General features: G+C 42.0%; 2 protein-coding genes across 13 annotated transcripts in view; one reads left to right on the forward strand and one right to left on the reverse strand.

Moving 5' to 3' along the window:
- gripap1 (GRIP1 associated protein 1) overlaps positions 1-10862 on the reverse strand; it is a 12460-nt gene extending 1598 nt beyond the window's left edge. Inside the window, exons 1-27 of one of the 7 annotated variants that reach the window (XM_088358218.1) lie at positions 10676-10862; positions 10113-10179; positions 9952-10013; positions 9320-9346; positions 8827-8934; positions 8586-8748; positions 8242-8393; positions 8104-8137; positions 7539-7717; positions 7348-7395; positions 7248-7279; positions 6993-7040; positions 6812-6911; positions 6641-6718; positions 6388-6480; positions 5962-6096; positions 5309-5404; positions 5117-5227; positions 4778-4993; positions 4137-4214; positions 3471-3566; positions 3027-3083; positions 2542-2641; positions 1634-1764; positions 1444-1560; positions 1018-1111; positions 546-718 (exon numbers count right to left, since the gene is read on the reverse strand). In XM_088358218.1, coding sequence (XP_088214344.1) covers positions 546-718; positions 1018-1111; positions 1444-1560; positions 1634-1764; positions 2542-2641; positions 3027-3083; positions 3471-3566; positions 4137-4214; positions 4778-4993; positions 5117-5227; positions 5309-5404; positions 5962-6096; positions 6388-6480; positions 6641-6718; positions 6812-6911; positions 6993-7040; positions 7248-7279; positions 7348-7395; positions 7539-7717; positions 8104-8137; positions 8242-8393; positions 8586-8748; positions 8827-8934; positions 9320-9346; positions 9952-10013; positions 10113-10179; positions 10676-10717 — 2637 coding nt within the window. In that variant the 5' untranslated portion in view covers positions 10718-10862. Of the gene's footprint in view, positions 1-545; positions 719-1017; positions 1112-1443; positions 1561-1633; positions 1765-2541; positions 2642-3026; positions 3084-3470; positions 3567-4136; positions 4215-4777; positions 4994-5116; positions 5228-5308; positions 5405-5961; positions 6097-6387; positions 6481-6640; positions 6719-6811; positions 6912-6992; positions 7041-7247; positions 7280-7347; positions 7396-7538; positions 7718-8103; positions 8138-8226; positions 8394-8585; positions 8749-8826; positions 8935-9319; positions 9347-9495; positions 9627-9755; positions 9915-9951; positions 10014-10112; positions 10180-10675 lie in introns of those variants that run through there. The other 6 variants (XM_088358211.1, XM_088358241.1, XM_088358234.1 and 3 more) reach the window with 6 other exon arrangements.
- LOC148402015 (uncharacterized) lies at positions 10366-16177 on the forward strand. 6 transcript variants are annotated; one of them, XM_088358362.1, is made up of 6 exons: positions 10652-10871; positions 12702-12784; positions 13600-13766; positions 14375-14449; positions 14893-14988; positions 15629-16177. In XM_088358362.1, the coding sequence occupies exons 1-5, from the start codon at positions 10794-10796 to the stop codon at positions 14952-14954; spliced, it is 465 nt and encodes a 154-aa protein (XP_088214488.1). In that variant the 5' UTR covers positions 10652-10793; the 3' UTR covers positions 14955-14988; positions 15629-16177. The 6 variants fall into 6 exon arrangements, 5 of the variants coding, with proteins under 5 accessions (XP_088214503.1, XP_088214488.1, XP_088214484.1 ...); XM_088358377.1 differs by lacking the exons at positions 10652-10871; positions 15629-16177 and adding an exon at positions 10366-10641 and having other exon boundaries at positions 14893-15028; XM_088358358.1 differs by lacking the exon at positions 15629-16177 and having other exon boundaries at positions 10653-10871; positions 14893-15028.
- Positions 16178-16853: the final 676 nt, after the last annotated feature.

Here is a 16853-nt window from a genome sequence, read left to right on the forward strand (position 1 = left end):
TGCTAATTCCTCACCAAAAACACCTTCAAAGTGGTGTTTTCCTCCATTTCCTCATCTTGGAGCATTCCTGTTCTCAGAGTAGCTGTCCCTGCAACTTGAGCTGACAGGCGGCTGTTCTGATTTCAGTGCATCAAATGAATTATAAAATGTTTCAACGTACCCATTGCAATTTAATCACGTACTAGTTGTTGCTGTTTAGTGCATTGAATTTATTTTCTATGTATTTTTGTGACGTCCTACTTTGTGAGCGGTCTCACCTCAAGTCCTACAAACATGAGAGTAGAGCGAAGGCGAGGATTTAGTGAATGAGGCGTCTTAGTAAAACAGCCACCCAAATAATTTATTCATTTATTTATCATTATATTATTAAAAAAAAAAAGTATAGTCGGGAAAGAAAATAACATGTTTTTGTTGTCTATCTGAACACAAGCTTAATAAAGCAGAGCTCTACTTTGAGAATTTATGACACTAATAAATAATCTGTATCTTCATTGATCGAGCTCGGAAGTTGGCGCGAGTGCTGAGCCAAGTGGGTTGGATTTTACCTTGTGAAGGTGCATGTTCTTGGTCAGCTGTTCCTCCAACATGTTCTGCAGCTTCTTGTTCATTTCGCGCAGGTTCTCGTCCCCAGACTTCACCAGATCCCTCAAGACGGAACCCAGACCTCCTCGGTCAACCTGAGAAACTCCGTGACCACCCGCGGCACCGCCTGACACGTCTAAGCCCACCAGGGAGGGAGAAGCACGATAAGGACAAAACGGCCAAAATGGCCAAAATCTATGACACCGTAAATAATATATAGTGTATTTTTTTAACCATTAGGTGGTGACTTGATTTACTGCAAATAATCAAATTAAAATATTAATAAACTTAATCTCACACCAGTTTTATTTTTTTGATTAACTAATTAGTTAATCGATTTGTAGTAAATACTACAAAAATAATAGTTACAGCCTTTTTAGAACTTTTTGAAAATGACTGATTTAGTATGCGGACTATTGGCTGGCCTGTGCTCACCTATGCGACTGTCCATAACATAGGTCTCGATGATGGCGCTTTTTCTGCAGATGTCCTCTGCCATGGACGAGCAACTCACCTCCAAGTGTTTTACCTGTCAAGCACACATTCGTGATCATGTGACATGACCGGCAACCAATGAGAAGAGGCCAGTGATAGACAGCAACCTTCACTGGACTATAACCTTTCAGGTACTAGAACATTCCCTTGGGATAGAACTCGTAGCTTCTATCAGGACTAAATCCTCTCCGGACTCTACAGGGCAGAATCTTCTCTTGATCTAAGTACCTTATCTCGTGATTCAAAGCTTCAATTTGTATTAAACCATTCTCTTAGAACTAGCCCATTATGAGGAGCTAATTTAACCATTATATAACCGTTCATTGACTTGAGCAATGGACCAACCCAAGATACGGCTGAACTGACCTTCTCCTCCAGCATCCACTTCTCCTGCTGAACCTCAGCGAGCCTCTGGAATAGTTCACCCAGCTCGTCATCGGACAGCTCGGCGGCACGCTGACACTGAGGACTTCCTCCTCCCGACTGGTGACAAGTACAGACGTTTACACACGTGCCCCCTCCATCACCAAACATTCGTTGGGCTGGCGCGATGCACCTTGTTCTGGCCGACGCTCTGGCTCTCCTTCATCACGTCTCGGTAGGAGAAAGACGAGACGGAGGACGAATCTCCGGTCTGCTGAGTACGACTGGGACTGTTGATCTCCGATAAGACCAGCTCCTCAAGACCTGCGGGGAGAAGAAGGCGCCACTTCCTGTTAGCTAGTAACACCAGCTAATTTCAAAGAGCAAACTTTGATTGCTATAACTGGCAAGCTGAATACCAACATGAGCCAATAAGTGCCTTTTACACCTAAAAGTTGTAGTTATGCTCGACTGAATCATTTGCCAGTAGGTGACATTGCCAAGGGTGTACTGTGTGTGTACTCTGGGCAGCACGCAAAGGCCGTCTAAATGTGACCTTAAAAGAAAGGACATGTCTTTGGGTAAAAAAAAACATGCTCCTTTTAAAGCAAAAAAGACAAATCCAACTTTGGGGTAAGGAAACACACGACAACAAAGTAATTCTATTCTATTGTGCATGGAAATGTTGTTTTGCCAAATATTGAGATTGGCATTAGGCTAAAAATCGGTTAGGCCCTGGACCTACTTTATGTGTGATTGTCAGCTTTCGCCAATGTCCAGAAATGCTCTTTAAACATTTATCTGTTCTTATAGATTATACATGGTGCGTGTGTGTGTGTGTGTGTGTGTGTGTGTGTGTGTGTGTGTATGCGTGTGCGTGCGCGTGTGTGGGCAGAGGGAATCAAAGCGCTGTATGAAATATTTAGAAGAAGGTTCCGCAATGAGGCAGAACCTCCTGGTGAGTTCACATGATGCTGCTAAGTGAGCCCTGATCGGAAGATTTTTGGCCGTGGCCATCAATATGGATTGAGCATGACGGCGTCAAAGATTGGATATCATTTCAAGGCTTTGCTATGAAAAAGCAGGTGTGAGGGCCCATACCTGTTCTGCTCTTGCTGTTGGTTAGGATCTCTTGAAGTCTCTCCTGTAGTTTGTCTGCTCGCTTCCTTTCCAGGTGCAACTGTCTCTTTAAGTCCTTCAACTATAAACACACGTGCATATAAATAGAAATATGTAAATCTCATTCGTTTCATCCGTCGTCAGCCTTCCGCATAAAAGTCGGCACTTCGCCAGACCCCTCCACCAACGATTCAAAATGGCTTTAACGACACAGCGGAGTCCAATTTCCACTTTGGCGGGTAGTTTGTGAGATTCATACTTCTTATGGAATATTTGGCAGTTTTCACTGGCGAGCATCCTCGTATAAACAGGCCCTTGGAGCCAGGAATGATGACTAAGCAGTACAATCAGCTGATGTTAAAATCCATGCAACTTTGTGGCTGACACATTGTGTTCTGCAATGAAGCATTACTCCAAAGGTGGGGAACCCCGGGCATGAACGCGCACACATTTCCACCAACACTCACCGCTGCACTTCCTTTCTTCTCAATTATTCTCTGGCCATCCACTGTGTCTTTGATCTCCTGCAGAAGTAGAAGATAAGTTCTCTTCTCAACGGTTATGTATTTCAACCCTTCATTTATGTTGCAGGCCAAACTGACCCATTTACATACCATCAAATGTAGTCTTATTGTCATTAATGACATTTTTTAAAAGGTCTTTGACAATTTGGGATAATTTAGCATGCCCTGTGTCAAAATTTAATGGACATTGTTGTAGTTTCTGGTAAACAACATAACAGGAGGATTAAATGACATTGTGTAGATTTGCAATGTAAAAATTGTTGATTCAGTGCAATATTGTCCTCATATTTTGCCAACAACAATTTCACAAGACAACAATGAAGTGATAGTGTATAAAATCAGCTAAGGAACAATATATTGCAATATGGATATAGTGTGCCTCCTGACCTGTTTGAGTTTGGTAATGGTGCCATGGTCTTCCTCTCGCTGATTCTGGACTTCTAACAGCTGCTTGTGGACCGCTTCCGCCTCGGCCTGCTTAGCCTGAGGTGTACATACATAACAACAGATGGTTTAAGAAAGAAAGAAAAAAAAAAAAGTATTTCCCCTGTCCTGTAGTGCATATCTATCATACTTGTGTGTTTTAAATAATTCGGCCGATTTTATTACAAGTACACATTCAATGATTGTATTTATCAAAGAAAAAATACACATTTAAACCACACCTGAAGTCTAAAACCGTTTTCAAAAATTGCAACATAAATTAAGATTGACTTGGCACTGCACTAGACACACTATCAAATGGATACAATTGACAAACTATTACCTCTTATTGTGCTTGTTGTTCGTATTATTTCTAAATATTTGCAATCTAAATAAAGAGTTTAGACACTGTAGATCGCTAGATAGCTACTCTATTGATACACAAAGGAAATTGACTGTTCCATTAATCTCCACAATGTAAAAGCCATTGTTCCGGTAATCTACACAATGTAAACATTAAACAACAAAACATCATTTATAATTTATGTCATATACCATATTGAATCATTTATTTTAATCATTATTTATACATACATATATAAAGAGAGCACCACCCATTCTGTCTCTTACCTGTAGATCAAGTACATGTTGTTCCTGGAGAGATTTGACAGCTTCCTGATGGTCCAACATCAATTTGTCTGTGTTTTCCTGCTCACACACGCACACGCAAGCACGAACAGCGCAAGTAAATGCAGTGAATCCCTATTTATCTTTCACATGCATTAACCGCATTTAAATTCATAGACACACAAATGTTTGAAACACACTTAAACAAATTGTAAAAGTATTTGAATATAAAAAATATAGTATTAAAGTATAAAATTAGTATAGTATAAAATGGAGAGAAATAAAAAAATATACACGTATAAAACACAGAGAAAATACTATATATATTGTATTGTATCTCTGTGACACTGTCACGAGTGTCTGATTGTGAGCTGTGGATGACAACAGGTCCTGCGCAGCTATGCTCACTCTGCATTTTAAACTTCCCCAACATTCGATAAAAAGCTGAAAAGTGCATTGGTGACCATGGCACTCCTTTCCTATTCCAGCGCTTCAATGTAAATATAATGTAAAATTTCATTATCTTTATAAAATTCAACATTTCACGAAATTTGATCATTTAAATGATCAAATTAAAGAAGGCGGCTCAATGTACTTTGCCCACCTGTGATTTAAAGCATGATTATTATTTTCTCAATACCCACCTGAGCTTCATTGAGCCGTCGTTCAAACCATCCTTTGGTTTCTTCCATGGACTGCAGCTGACCATGAAGTTCTTTCACTTTGGTCTGAAGACTCTCCAACTCTTTGCTACGAGCCTTTTCGTCTCTGAGCTGTTGCCGAATGTCCTCCTCTGAACGATTTTTCTCCTCGTGAAGACCTCGAAGTTCTTTCTCATAGCGGGCCCTCACGCCAAGGATCTGAAGGACGCGACATAAGCGAGCAGAGTATTGCAGTGGCTTCCATTGAGGCAGCAAAGAGCACATTTTCAAAGTCTCGACCATACTGTGCAAAGAAACAACAACAGTGCTGGTCCAGCTCACCTCCTTCTCGTGCTGAAGTTTGAGGTCTGACAGTGCCTCCTTGTGGTTGGACGTCTCCTGATTTAGCTGAATGGCCATACTGTCTAACATGGCCTTCCTCTTCTCTGCTGTCTGCATAGAAACACACATACTACAAATATTAGCTGGTATTATCAAACCAAATGGTGTGTGTGTGTGTCTGTGTGTGTATACCTTCTTGCTCTCCTCCAACTCCCTGAGTAGCTTATCCTTTTCTTGTCCTTCTTCTGTTAATTGTTCCAACAATTTCCTGTTTGCAAAACTTGACTCCTGATGGGGAGCCAGTCAAGGACACAATCAAGGAGACAGCTTGTTGCAAGAAAACCTTATGCTAACTAATGAAATAACCAAAACTTTTGCATATATTGGTCATACTTTTTTATCTTCATATAAGTTATACAGTCTGCCCCAAAACAATTAGGTGTTTTTATGTGTTTATTGGGTGCAGTCGAATACTCTTTTCGGATGGAGGTCAACCAACCCAAATTAATGTGATGAGACTGGAGGTGTTGATTATAGCGCCCCTAATGTACCCATGTTGAGATTTTCATTCGAAAGACGTTTTTCCCAATGTGAACTATGCCTCACTTAAAATAAGTCTCAGAAGACCACCGAGGAAAATTGTTCACCTGCAAGAAGCTGGAAAGGTCACTAAGGCATCAGTGAAGGCCTTAAGGTTTATTAGCCCAATGAAAACAAGAATGTAGAAAGCTTTGCAAGATTGCATTTTTCAGCAGAGTTAATAAATTAATAATTGAACTCCATGAGAAATACTGCTTTGAAAATAACCACTAAAACAAAGGTCAAATGAAGGCCATCAAGATCACCTGCAGTTGCGAGTCCAGGTCATCCCTCTGGGCCAAAAGCTTTTCTTGCTCCGCTCGACTCTGCTGCAGTTCGGCCGCCTGCGCCTCCTGCTGCTCGCGCAGCAGGTTGAGCTCCTGCATCTTGCTGGCCTGAATCTGCAATCAATGGTTACACCTGAAAACGTGCTCGCCTCTACGGTTGACAAAGCGATATGACCTCTAGAGTAGCCTCGCAGACAGAAAGCATGACAAGAACTTTCAAAAAGAACAAGCAGGAGGACAGAACGTAAAGCTGGAAACACACAAAGCACCAACAAAGTATCACAGTATATTTTCTTCATCTTCGAGGGCAGTGTTTTTGTTTTTTTTAAGTCATCTTGACCCATAATCACTCAGCCATATTGTTTTCTGAGATATAGTTTTGTACATATTCTCCTTGTAGATTACCTGTTCTAGAGCAGCTAAGTTAGTCCTCAGAGCATCATTCTCCTGCAGGATGTTGTCCACCTGCTCCTGACTCACTGCGCTCTGACTTGCTACCTGTGGTGTCAGCGCATCGACAGTAGAGGGCAGGAAAGAGGCAAAGGCAGATAGAAATGGGGGAAGACACCAGTAAAGAGAAAGCCAAAAAACAGCAGAACGTCCAATATGGCAGAAAGAGCGCAAGAAGTGCTGGACTTGCCATAAGACGTCAACTGACCTTTTCTTTGAGAGCGTTCACAGCCAGCTGGTGTTCTTTGTCGCTGGTCTGAAACCGCTCTCGCAGCTCTGTCGTCACCTACCGCAGAAGAAAAACAACTTGGATGATTACCCTTTCACATCACAATACCACAATCGTTCTCATGGTGACGGACAGAGATTACCCTCTGACCTGATTGGCTGCCGCCAAGTCTGACTGTAGCTTCTGGATTCGCGTGTTCATCAACTTGAGCTCTTCCTCTTTCTTCTGATTAATCTCTTCAATTTTTGTCCTATGGAAAAGTGGATAAGTTCACAGTGGATGGGTCTCAGATTTGTCAGAGTGGACCGCCGTGACAATGTGTTGCTCTGACCTGCTATCGTTGTACAGAACCTCCTTCTCCGCCTGAAGACGCTGGAAACTGTGACGAGCAAAAAAGAATATTTGAAGTGGTGAGCGCATCATCAAGAATCAGTCAAAACCCACTCCTAAAAGCAAAACCCATACTTGGCACTGGTCTAGCAGAGTTGAGAACTTGTGGATAGTTTTAAATTGTGAAATGAAATGCTAAATAAATTATTTCACAAAAACAAGCAAAATAGGTCAAAAAGTGATGACAAGGTCGCACCTTTCTTGTTTCTTCTTTAACTTGTCAGACAGCTGAAAGACAAAAGTCGCATCATTCTAGGATCGGTCAAAGAACAGGTTACCCACTGGTGAGCATTTACCTTTGACAATTCATCCTGCAGTTTGGAGAGTTCAGCCTGTTTGCTCACCTGAATGTTGATTGGACAAAGACTTGAAGTCACATAACAACAGTCACATACCATGAGAAGATGATGATGACTTAGGTTGACAGGCAAACATCAGGTGGGTGCCAGTGACAGCTGAATGACAGGTAAGTGGTGTGCGTGTGTACCTCCAGGTCGCGCAGTTGCTCCCTCAGCAGCCTCTTCTCCTCATGCTGGGTGTTCAGGGCGACCTCCAGCTCTGCTCCAAAGCAGTGAGTTATTGGACACAGAGCAGCCGACCAGCCTAGCGCTGAGTGCTTAGCTACAATCTCCTCTACGCTCTTCTCTGACAGGCCTAAAGGGGGCGCTGGACACAGCAGGGGCAGTCTGACAGTTAGTGTGCCAGACACACAATAAACCATTTACACCATCGAAGGTTGGGATGTTTGGGGCCAGATGCAGTGTCCTTTGGGGTTCACTTGTGGTAGTGATAGTGCTTTGGTTCTGTTGCAGTAGGGTTCTAGCAGTGGTATAGTGACGCCAAATAACTATTTGTAGTATAAATAGTACCACAACAATATAACATACTATTTGCGATACATGTCAGTCTGAAGTCATACAGCCATCTTTGTTTTGCCACTGCTGGTGACTCTGATGGCCTTTTAGCACCACCTGGCGGATTTCAATAAAGCTACATCGTCTAATGGCTTGTGACTATCATGGGGTGTAAATAAATAATACAAATGATCTCACCATGTAGCTGCGTTTGTTCCATCTGAGCTGTGGTCTGCAAAAAAAAAAAAAAAAGGAAGGAAACAAAGTCAGTTTCCACGCTAACTAGAAGGCAAGTTGACTAAGACAGTGTATGCCAATCACCGGCTGCCCGCTCACATTGTCCCCTTCTGATGCAGGCTCCTCCCCTTTGCTATTGACATCAGGCACACCATTGGCCCCTACTGATCTGTCCTTCAGTGAGGTAGTGTTCTGGTCGCCATCAGCAAGCACTGATCTCGGCTGCTCTGCATTACAGTGCTCCTGAAGAGCTGGAGGGGAACAACACACCTCACATGGACCTTCAGAGTGAAAAACTAACTGAATGCTAGACACATTATGAGGGAGGGGTGGGTGGATGTTCTGGAATGGATTAATTCCATCTGAATTTGGATTACTAGACATTTGGATAAAATATCCCCTTTAGAAGACCCCGGTGTTTAGAGGTGTCTCAACTAACAAACCTCGCACTTTCTTCAGTAGCGCAGCGTTCTCAGCCTGGAGACGTAGCAGCTCTTCATCAGCAGAACTGGAGGTGGTGTTGGGCAGAGGCTCGGAAGCTGCCACCCCTTCCACTTCCTTAAGATGCTGGTTTTCCTGTTCCAGCTGCTCGATTTGCATACACAACTGGAAATGACCAGAAAACAAGAGTGGCAAATATCAACCCGATACAGTTGATCTGTTTAAGGTCGTCACAGGCACTACCTTGGAAAGTTCCGCCATGAGCGTGCTGTTCTGAAGTCGAAAATCTTCTTCCTGACTGTGAAGTTTCCCCTGAAGCATCTCATTCTCACTCAGCAGTGCTTCCACTTCCTGCAGAAGGTTAACTTTGATTCAGGGGTGCCTAATTAAATTAGTAGGTGAGTGTGGAAATGTTGTGCTAATAGTGTTATGTGCTAATATTGTACTGCTGTTGTCCAAATGCTGTGATTAAGCTACTTTTGTATTAGTCTTGTGCCACTGTTACGGAACTAGTATTGCAGTACTATGCTACTGATGCTCTGTGGTTCTTTAGCAGTTGAGTTCTGTTACTGTTATTGTGGTACTGTTGTAGCAGCGTTGTGATGTTACAGTAGTGCTGTGCTATGTGCTTCTGTGTGTTGTGCTATTTTTGCTGGAATGTGGTGCTACTACAATTGTTGTAGTCGTACTGTACGGACAGGTAATCGTAGTAACAACAAGTAAGAGAACCACTCACCTGGGCTCGTTTGCTCTTATTCAGAGCCTACAGACAGAAAAGAAGTGAAAATTAAAACAAAGATAATAATAATAATATTTATAATGATAATAATAATAATAAACACAGTTACATACTTGCCAAATTTCCTGATTTATGTAAGAGATTCACAATTCTCAACCTTATATACAACGTACCTAACCTGCAGATTTTCACAAAATTCCACAGCTGGTTGCTATGGAAACCCGACAGCGGTATCCCAGCGGTGCAAAGGATTTTAATTAAAATGAATGCTCATCACCAGGCAGCCCTTTTGCACTTTGTTCAAAATATTGTATGCTGTTATTTATACTTTATCAATAAGCTGGTCACAGAGCAGTCAGTGGCACACACTTTAATTTGATGTGCAAAAAACACGGCATACTAAACGCATTGCAGGACTACCTTATGATTTTACCTTATCAGGTGCTCAAACTGCTCATTTATCCATTATCCTTAATGGTAAACAGAATAATGTATGAGAAAAAAAACAATCTGTATAACTGCATGGGGTAAATATAAAGCAAAAAAGTTGGCAAAGAAACGGAGCCGATATGCAGATGAAAAAAAATGTTCCTATTTTCCACAATCCAAAATAGCAAATATGCATTTACCTTCTGTGCTTTGACAAAATCTCTTTCCAACACCACATTTTTCTGACGCAAGGTGGTCAGCTCTGAAACACACAGCAAGAGCATCATTCTCATGACCATCACGTCACATGATGAAGATGCTAGTTTGGAGCACAAAACAGAAGCAGTTTTGTTTTGTTTACCAGCGGAGTTCTTCCTCAGCTCATCAGACAACTGATAGTTGTGTGTCCTCAACTCCAGCAACTGAGCCTGTGCGACACAAACGATTACGTCATGCCAAGTCATGTGATTAGCATCGCGCTACTTTGTAGCGCAACTGCACAATTTCTTTTTTTAAGACGCAACCTGTCTTTTAAAACTTCCGTTGATCAGTGACATTATCTGGAACTGCATGTTACGTATGACTGCATTCTAATAATAAAACGGATGTGGTTGAGCGTGCTTTCGTCATGGGGGTGTTTACAGACGCTGACAGGGCTAGCACGGACAGCAGTGTTGACCGTGCACCGCAGGCCAGCTTGTTAAACTCTCTCACACCTTATGGATACCAACAACGACAGTATTAATGTATCCTTTCGTGTGTCACGGGGTTGCTAGGCTAAGCTAACTACACAGCGCTCGTCCCACCCGAAGGAGCTAACATTAGTTAGCATCCAAACCATTCACCTGGCGGCTAAGAGACAACTTGAACTGGGTCGACAACTCGGCAAGGTGTGACACGGGTGTGCCGCCGTGCTATTCTTACCTGCATACGGTGGAACTCCTCCTCCGAAAGCGCCTGCGACATGATGCTGGCAGCTAGCAGCTCGCTAGGCTCAGCTTATGCTAAGGGGAGACAGACGAGCTAGCACCAAGCAGCAGAGATGGGAAGAGCCACAGGAAGAAATCTGGGCCAGAGCTCCCACTCGGATGCTTCTTCCGATCACGACATTCACCCACCAGTCCGTGTGACGTCATCGTTTATGATTTTTTTTTTTTAAATGTATATATTTGCAAAAACAAAATGTCTCCTTCGTGTCGAAACAATCACGTGTTTGGCCGCTTTCGGGAAGAAGACAACTTCGGTTATTATAATACCGCACGCAGGGAATGCTCATGTTGCGTAATGAGCGTCCCCGGAGCGACAACAGGTACGTGACGTAACACCGTGCAGCCAAATGAGTCACTTGCACACTTAAAATAATGGAAGGTACCTGATCTGAACATTTCCCTGCTAAAATCTAATTTCTTTATTCGCAACCTCCCTCATCTGTTTTTAATACCAAAACAAGGGGAAATAAAAATATTTTATTTTTGTCACTTTTAACAGATGTATCACAAAGTGCTTTACGTAGTTAAAATTAATAAGTACACACTATAATGTACTGTGGTTCTTTGAGATATGAATTTAATTCCTTCCGTGACTATGCCAGTAAATCAAAACAATTGCAAACCAAATAATCTTTTCCCACTGAAATGAGTGAAAATGCCATTAATGCGTTCCAACCTTCTTACCAAAAAGATCAACAAAATGTGTTATTTGTAAATTAATTAGGCAATTTAGCACGCCATAATATTGTACTTTTTACCCTTTTATTAAGTTAAGCAGGTATCAGCTGCATTGCAGGGTGCATTCGTCACATGGGGCAGTTTAAGACAGATGTAGAAAATAGTCATCATTGATGCTTTATTATGAATTCATTATGAAAGCCCAGCTGCAATGTGATTGTTACATCCTCGCCTGGAAAGCCACACACGCTGAGAAAGTAGATTTGGAGAGCACGACCTTCACCGCGACTGAGCCTTGGTTTAAAACAAACCATCCAATCAAATTCATTTATTTGTTGTGATGTCTCCTTCATTGTGCAACGTCACTCTTCTGTGGAAGAAGGTTAGCGTACATCCTACTTTTGCATTTGGGTGGTTTTGCATGTCCTACATTCATGCTCTTTGGACATTCTGACACCCCTACAAAATGGGGTAACCCCTCAATATGGAAAACAGTTGGACACAACCCATGACAGTTCTTACACAATTAACACGACACTGCCATAATAATAGTGCAACAGTACCACAACCACCCCTTGGTGCTGTGAGAAGATGATGCAGTTTATGGAACATACAGATGTCTTTCTTCATATTATCCACAAGTGTGTTTGTGTGTGTGCGTTTTTGTGTAAGGGTGAGTGAATGTTAAATATTAAATGAGCCGTTATATGCTTCAGTGATCCAACAGTCGCTTATGTGTGCCAGTTGCTACAGTTACATACACCAGCTGTTCTCTGAGCGTCACGTGACATTGCTTGCATGAAATGCAATGTCTGGCTGGTGCTGATTGGTAGACATGGGATGTGACAAATGTACATAGTGACAAGAAAAGAGGATGTGAAACTTCCTCCATGCAAATCAGAATGTGAAGTGAATCTCCTGTTAGGCAGGACTTCACTTTTTAATCTTTGCGAACGACCAGCGTAGAGAATTCAATCAACTCCCAGGTTGGCAAGCTTTTTCTTGACTTTTGCGTTGTTGGTTTGTGTGGGCGTGATGTGAAGCTCTGTGACCTGTTAGTGATGAAAAGAAGAAGAAAGTAAAACAGGGAGACGTTAACTAGTTGACAAGGAAGCATTGTTTATTCATAATTATATGGGTTTTCTTATGTCTGCAGTACATGATTTACATTGAGCATTTTCCCCATAATACGCATATCCAACGAGTAAGCAAGGGGTGAAAAAAGAGCGATTCAACTTAGTTTGCTTCCGCATGGCTGACCTGTCTGTTGTCTCATCGCGCAGAGTTGCAACATCATTGACAACATGAGTGAGGTGACGTACGCTGTCGTCAACAAGCCTAAACCACACCCACCACCTGAAAACAGGTAATGCAGCCATTCATATACCTTTCTTTATCCCCCTTCCTTCCTTGTTTGTCGTTTCCTTCCTTCCTTCCTTCCTTCCTTCCTTCCTTCCTTCCTTCCTTCCTTCCTTCCTTCCTTGTCCACATCACCTCTGTTCTTAGTATCACCCCCTCTGTCCTTTCGTCCTTTTTTTCCCTTGTTCACCTTTCAACTCTTTCATTCATTCCTCAAATCTTTCCTTGTTCATTCATTGTCTCCTGCCTTTTTTCTATATATTTTTTCATTAACTTGTCACCTCTTGTTCACTTGTCACTTTCCTTTGCACTTAATGCAACCTACCATTGTTCAGTCATCACCTCTTTCCTTCTTTATACTTTTTTTTTTCTGTCGCTGACTCGTCATAGCTTTCCTTGTTCACTTGACAACCGGGTCTAGAAAGTAGAAACCCAGCGAGCGTCAGTGTTTTTACTTTTTATCCCTGGATTTGACACCTCTGTGCACTTCTCTCCTTGTCTTTTCTTGCTTTCCTTTCTTATTTACTTCTCAACTCACCCCGTTGCTTAATTGTTCTCTTTCCTTGCTCACTTGTCATGTCATGACCTCATCATTTGTCATTTCTTCTTTCTTTACTTTCATGCAACGGTCCTTATTTATTTCTCATCTCTTTCCTTCACTTAATTGTTACCTTCTTTCCTTGTCCATGTTTACACCTCTTTCCTCCCTTCCTTCATGTCGAGGAAGGTCACTTGTCACCTCTGTCCCACATCCCTTACTTTCTTCTTCCCTCCTTCAATCATCACCTGTTTTCCTGTTCCCTTTCTTTGGACGGTTGCAAGAATGTTGCATAGCTCCCATCACTATGACAACGATCCACCGACGATAGCAGTGCCGTTGTACAGCATGGCAGGACCTCCAGAGAGCGGTGTGAGCTCATCTTGTACTGCCAAACGCACGGCGGGATTAGCAGGATTAACAGTTAGCGCTGGTGCGGAGCAGAAGTCAGGTAATGAGCAACCCAACCCACCCAGCATGTTATCAAGGTCTCATTCTTATTAAGTGTTCTTTGTTCGCTTGGAAGGCACATTATAAAGCCAAATTATACTTTGATTGAGAGAATGCAAAAAACCCTACGCAACTTTCTAACAGGGTTTAATCAAATGGATGATATAAGGGCGGTACGAAGCTAAATAAATGAATAGCGCGTTTTTGATTGGGAAAGGGGGAAGTTCACGGAAGCACCTCATCCACACAGTCAACGAATGTAGACAGTAGTAGAATAAATGGCTGCTTTATTCTCTCTTCCATCCAATTCAAGTCATCAAAATGACTTACTCAATCTGCCAGATACTGTCATCTGCGTATTATTTCTCTTCTAATAAAATGTCAACAGATTTGGATGTGTGGTAAGCATTCACAGTGATGGACGGCAAACAGACCCCTTCGGCTGCCTCAAAACATTCCTTTCTATAAATCAGGACTTTCTATACAACGCACTTTCGGGGTTAATGCGATTCCCAAATCTTGGACCCCAAAGGCCACGTAAAATCGAGATTTAGGTGTATTATTATTATTGTTATTAATATTATTATTATTGTAACGCTCTCCTTCCAGGCACGTATGACGATTACGAAGACCTGTCCACTTCGGTGACTGATATGAACAACACGTGTGTGCGTGACAGCCTCGGTCAGTGGACAGTCTTTTAATGTTTTCCGAGCTGCCTAAGAAAGCTGTGACAAGTGAGCGGGGAAATAGGTGATGAGTGAATGAGGAAATAGTTGTGAAGTAAGTCTGGAACTAGGACAAAGAAAAAAAGAGGTGAAAAGTGAACTCGGACAGAAGAGGACAAATGAGGAAAGAGGTGACAAGTGAACAAGGAAAGAAGTAACAAGGAAGGAGGTGAAGTCAACAAAGGAAAACAAAGGAAAGGAAGTGATGACAATTGAACAAGAAAAAAACATAATGAGGGAAGAAAAGAGGCAACAAATGAGTGAGGCGGGAAGAACATGAAGGAAGAGGTGACAAGTGAAAGTGAGCAAGGAAAAAAAAGATCTGCTAAATGTAAGATAATGTAGCATCTTATAACGATTTCATTTCAACTTAAAATCTGTTAATGGGTTCTGTTTTAGAATTTAACAACCGTGTACAGAAGCCAAGAGGACCAAGGCCGCTACCTGCTGGCTGGACATGACAGGCACAAACGACTTATTCAGAATTTATACCATGTATGTTCATTTGTGTCTAAAATAAAACACATTTTCTACACTTTGTCTGAAACATAAACATGAGCATTTCATCTACTATCTTATCAACTAGGCCCTGAATAAAGATGAACATTAATCTTTAAAGTCAGTAATTAATGTAATCTTTAAAGTCAGAATTCTGAGAATAAAGTCAGAATTCTGACTTTAAAGTGAGAATTCCCACTTTCAAAGTGAGAATTCCCACTTTAGTCAAAATTCTGAGAATAAAGTCAGAATTCCCACTTTAAAGTCAGAATACTATATTATATATTCTGAGTAAAAATGTCAGAATCCAGTCACTTCCCCCACCCCCCATTTTTTTTTTCTTCACTGGCCCTAATCCTCTTCCGTACATATTAGACACATTATGGAATAATTTGGCATGTCAGCAACGACACTGAGAAGGATTTAGGAAGGTAGCGTGTAGCCTGTCCACACAAGCTGCAGCATAGCATGCACATACATGAAGAGGGAAGCAGACGTGAGACTGACAAAACGAGCGCGATGAGTGATTCGATTTCACGTCATGATGTGATTTCGAAAGCAGAGCTTGTTGCTAGGCAACAGAGCAGCTCCTCTTTCAAGTTTCCCCTGCTTGTTGTTGTATTTTTTAAACAATCAGGTCAAAGTGAAGCTCATTGGTAACCACGGCAACAACCTCATCATCACCATTGCCCAGCCTCCGTTTCTGCTGCTCCGTCACGGGTTGGAGACAGTCTTGAGAGGTGTCCATGTTGCATGGGAAGTAGCGGTCCTTGTCACGATGTCATTTCCTGCTTCTTCCAACCACAGAAGTAAGCATTCCTCATCTGCGGTTCTTTTTTCCTGGCCATCTTTTTTGTCTCCTTCCCTCCTTCTTTTCCTCTCAGCACGCCTCTTCGTGTGTCTGTGTGTGTGTGCGTGTGTGCGCGTGTGTTAAAGTGGAAAAAAATGAAAACATCAAGTGAAGAAAATGACAGGGGGAGAAGCGGTGGAATGATTACAGGCCTCAATGTTGAAACCTTAAAAGTCAGCAGACGTTATTTTGGGCCGGGGCCTCCGCCGAGGAATGCTGCTGGTTCTGCTGGCTCACACCCTGCGACCATGTGACCCATCAGTCATCACTGATGAGGAGGCAGTTGTCATAGTAATCAGCACACACCCACGCACTCATACACATTTTATTATCTTTGAAAAAAACCTAAAGACCAATGAATAATATGTTTTTTGGACTATGGGGATGATCGAGGATATGCCTGAGTCAGCAGTCGAATCCAAAAGGGTGGTTTGAGTTTGGCTGAGACAGAGTCATGCTTTCCAACTCTGCTTTACAGTCAAAAGGTTGCTGGTTTGAATAACAGCTCTTCAGTCATTCCAGTTTTGCTTTCAAAAACATGTTATCAAGTTAGCTTTAATGAAGACCATCAATTGTTCATAGGTATAAATGTGCCTGTGAATGCTTGTATACTTTTTGCACTCCCCTATTGACATCCAGTCCATTATTTGTCCAACAGCGAAGTTGGAAAACTTACAAATAATCCCTCGACATAGAGAAGTCTAATACCATAATTTAGCAATTACCCCTCTCCCCCATATTGAGGAACATTAATCTTCTAAGCTTAGCAAATAGCTGATGAATATGAAGCAGACTTTAGGATCTTAATTAGCAACTCGTCTCTGAATATTAATGAGCATTTATCCTATTAGCTTAGTTTACCAAAGACTCTAACTTGTCAATAAGGGTGAATTTGGTGTCAATGTTTGTCCGTCATACATATGCACATTGACATTTACTGGTGATTAGTCCATTTTGTCTGTCCACGGACCACATGTGCCCTGACATTTCCACGTGAATGTTCCAATTTTTA

Source organism: Syngnathus floridae, chromosome 2 (assembly GCF_059516105.1).
Source record: "Syngnathus floridae isolate MCC-2025c chromosome 2, RoL_Sflo_1.0, whole genome shotgun sequence".
Classification (NCBI taxonomy): domain Eukaryota; kingdom Metazoa; phylum Chordata; class Actinopteri; order Syngnathiformes; family Syngnathidae; genus Syngnathus; species Syngnathus floridae.

Coding starts and splice junctions, on each gene's coding strand:
- LOC148402015 (XM_088358362.1), top strand. CDS start 10,794: ATGGGAAGAGCCACAGGAAGAAATCTGGGCCAGAGCTCCCACTCGGAT. Junction 12,785..13,599: donor CACCCACCACCTGAAAACAG/GTAATGCAGCCA, acceptor GACGGTTGCAAG/AATGTTGCATAGCTCCCATC. Junction 14,450..14,892: donor GTGTGTGCGTGACAGCCTCG/GTCAGTGGACAG, acceptor GTTCTGTTTTAG/AATTTAACAACCGTGTACAG.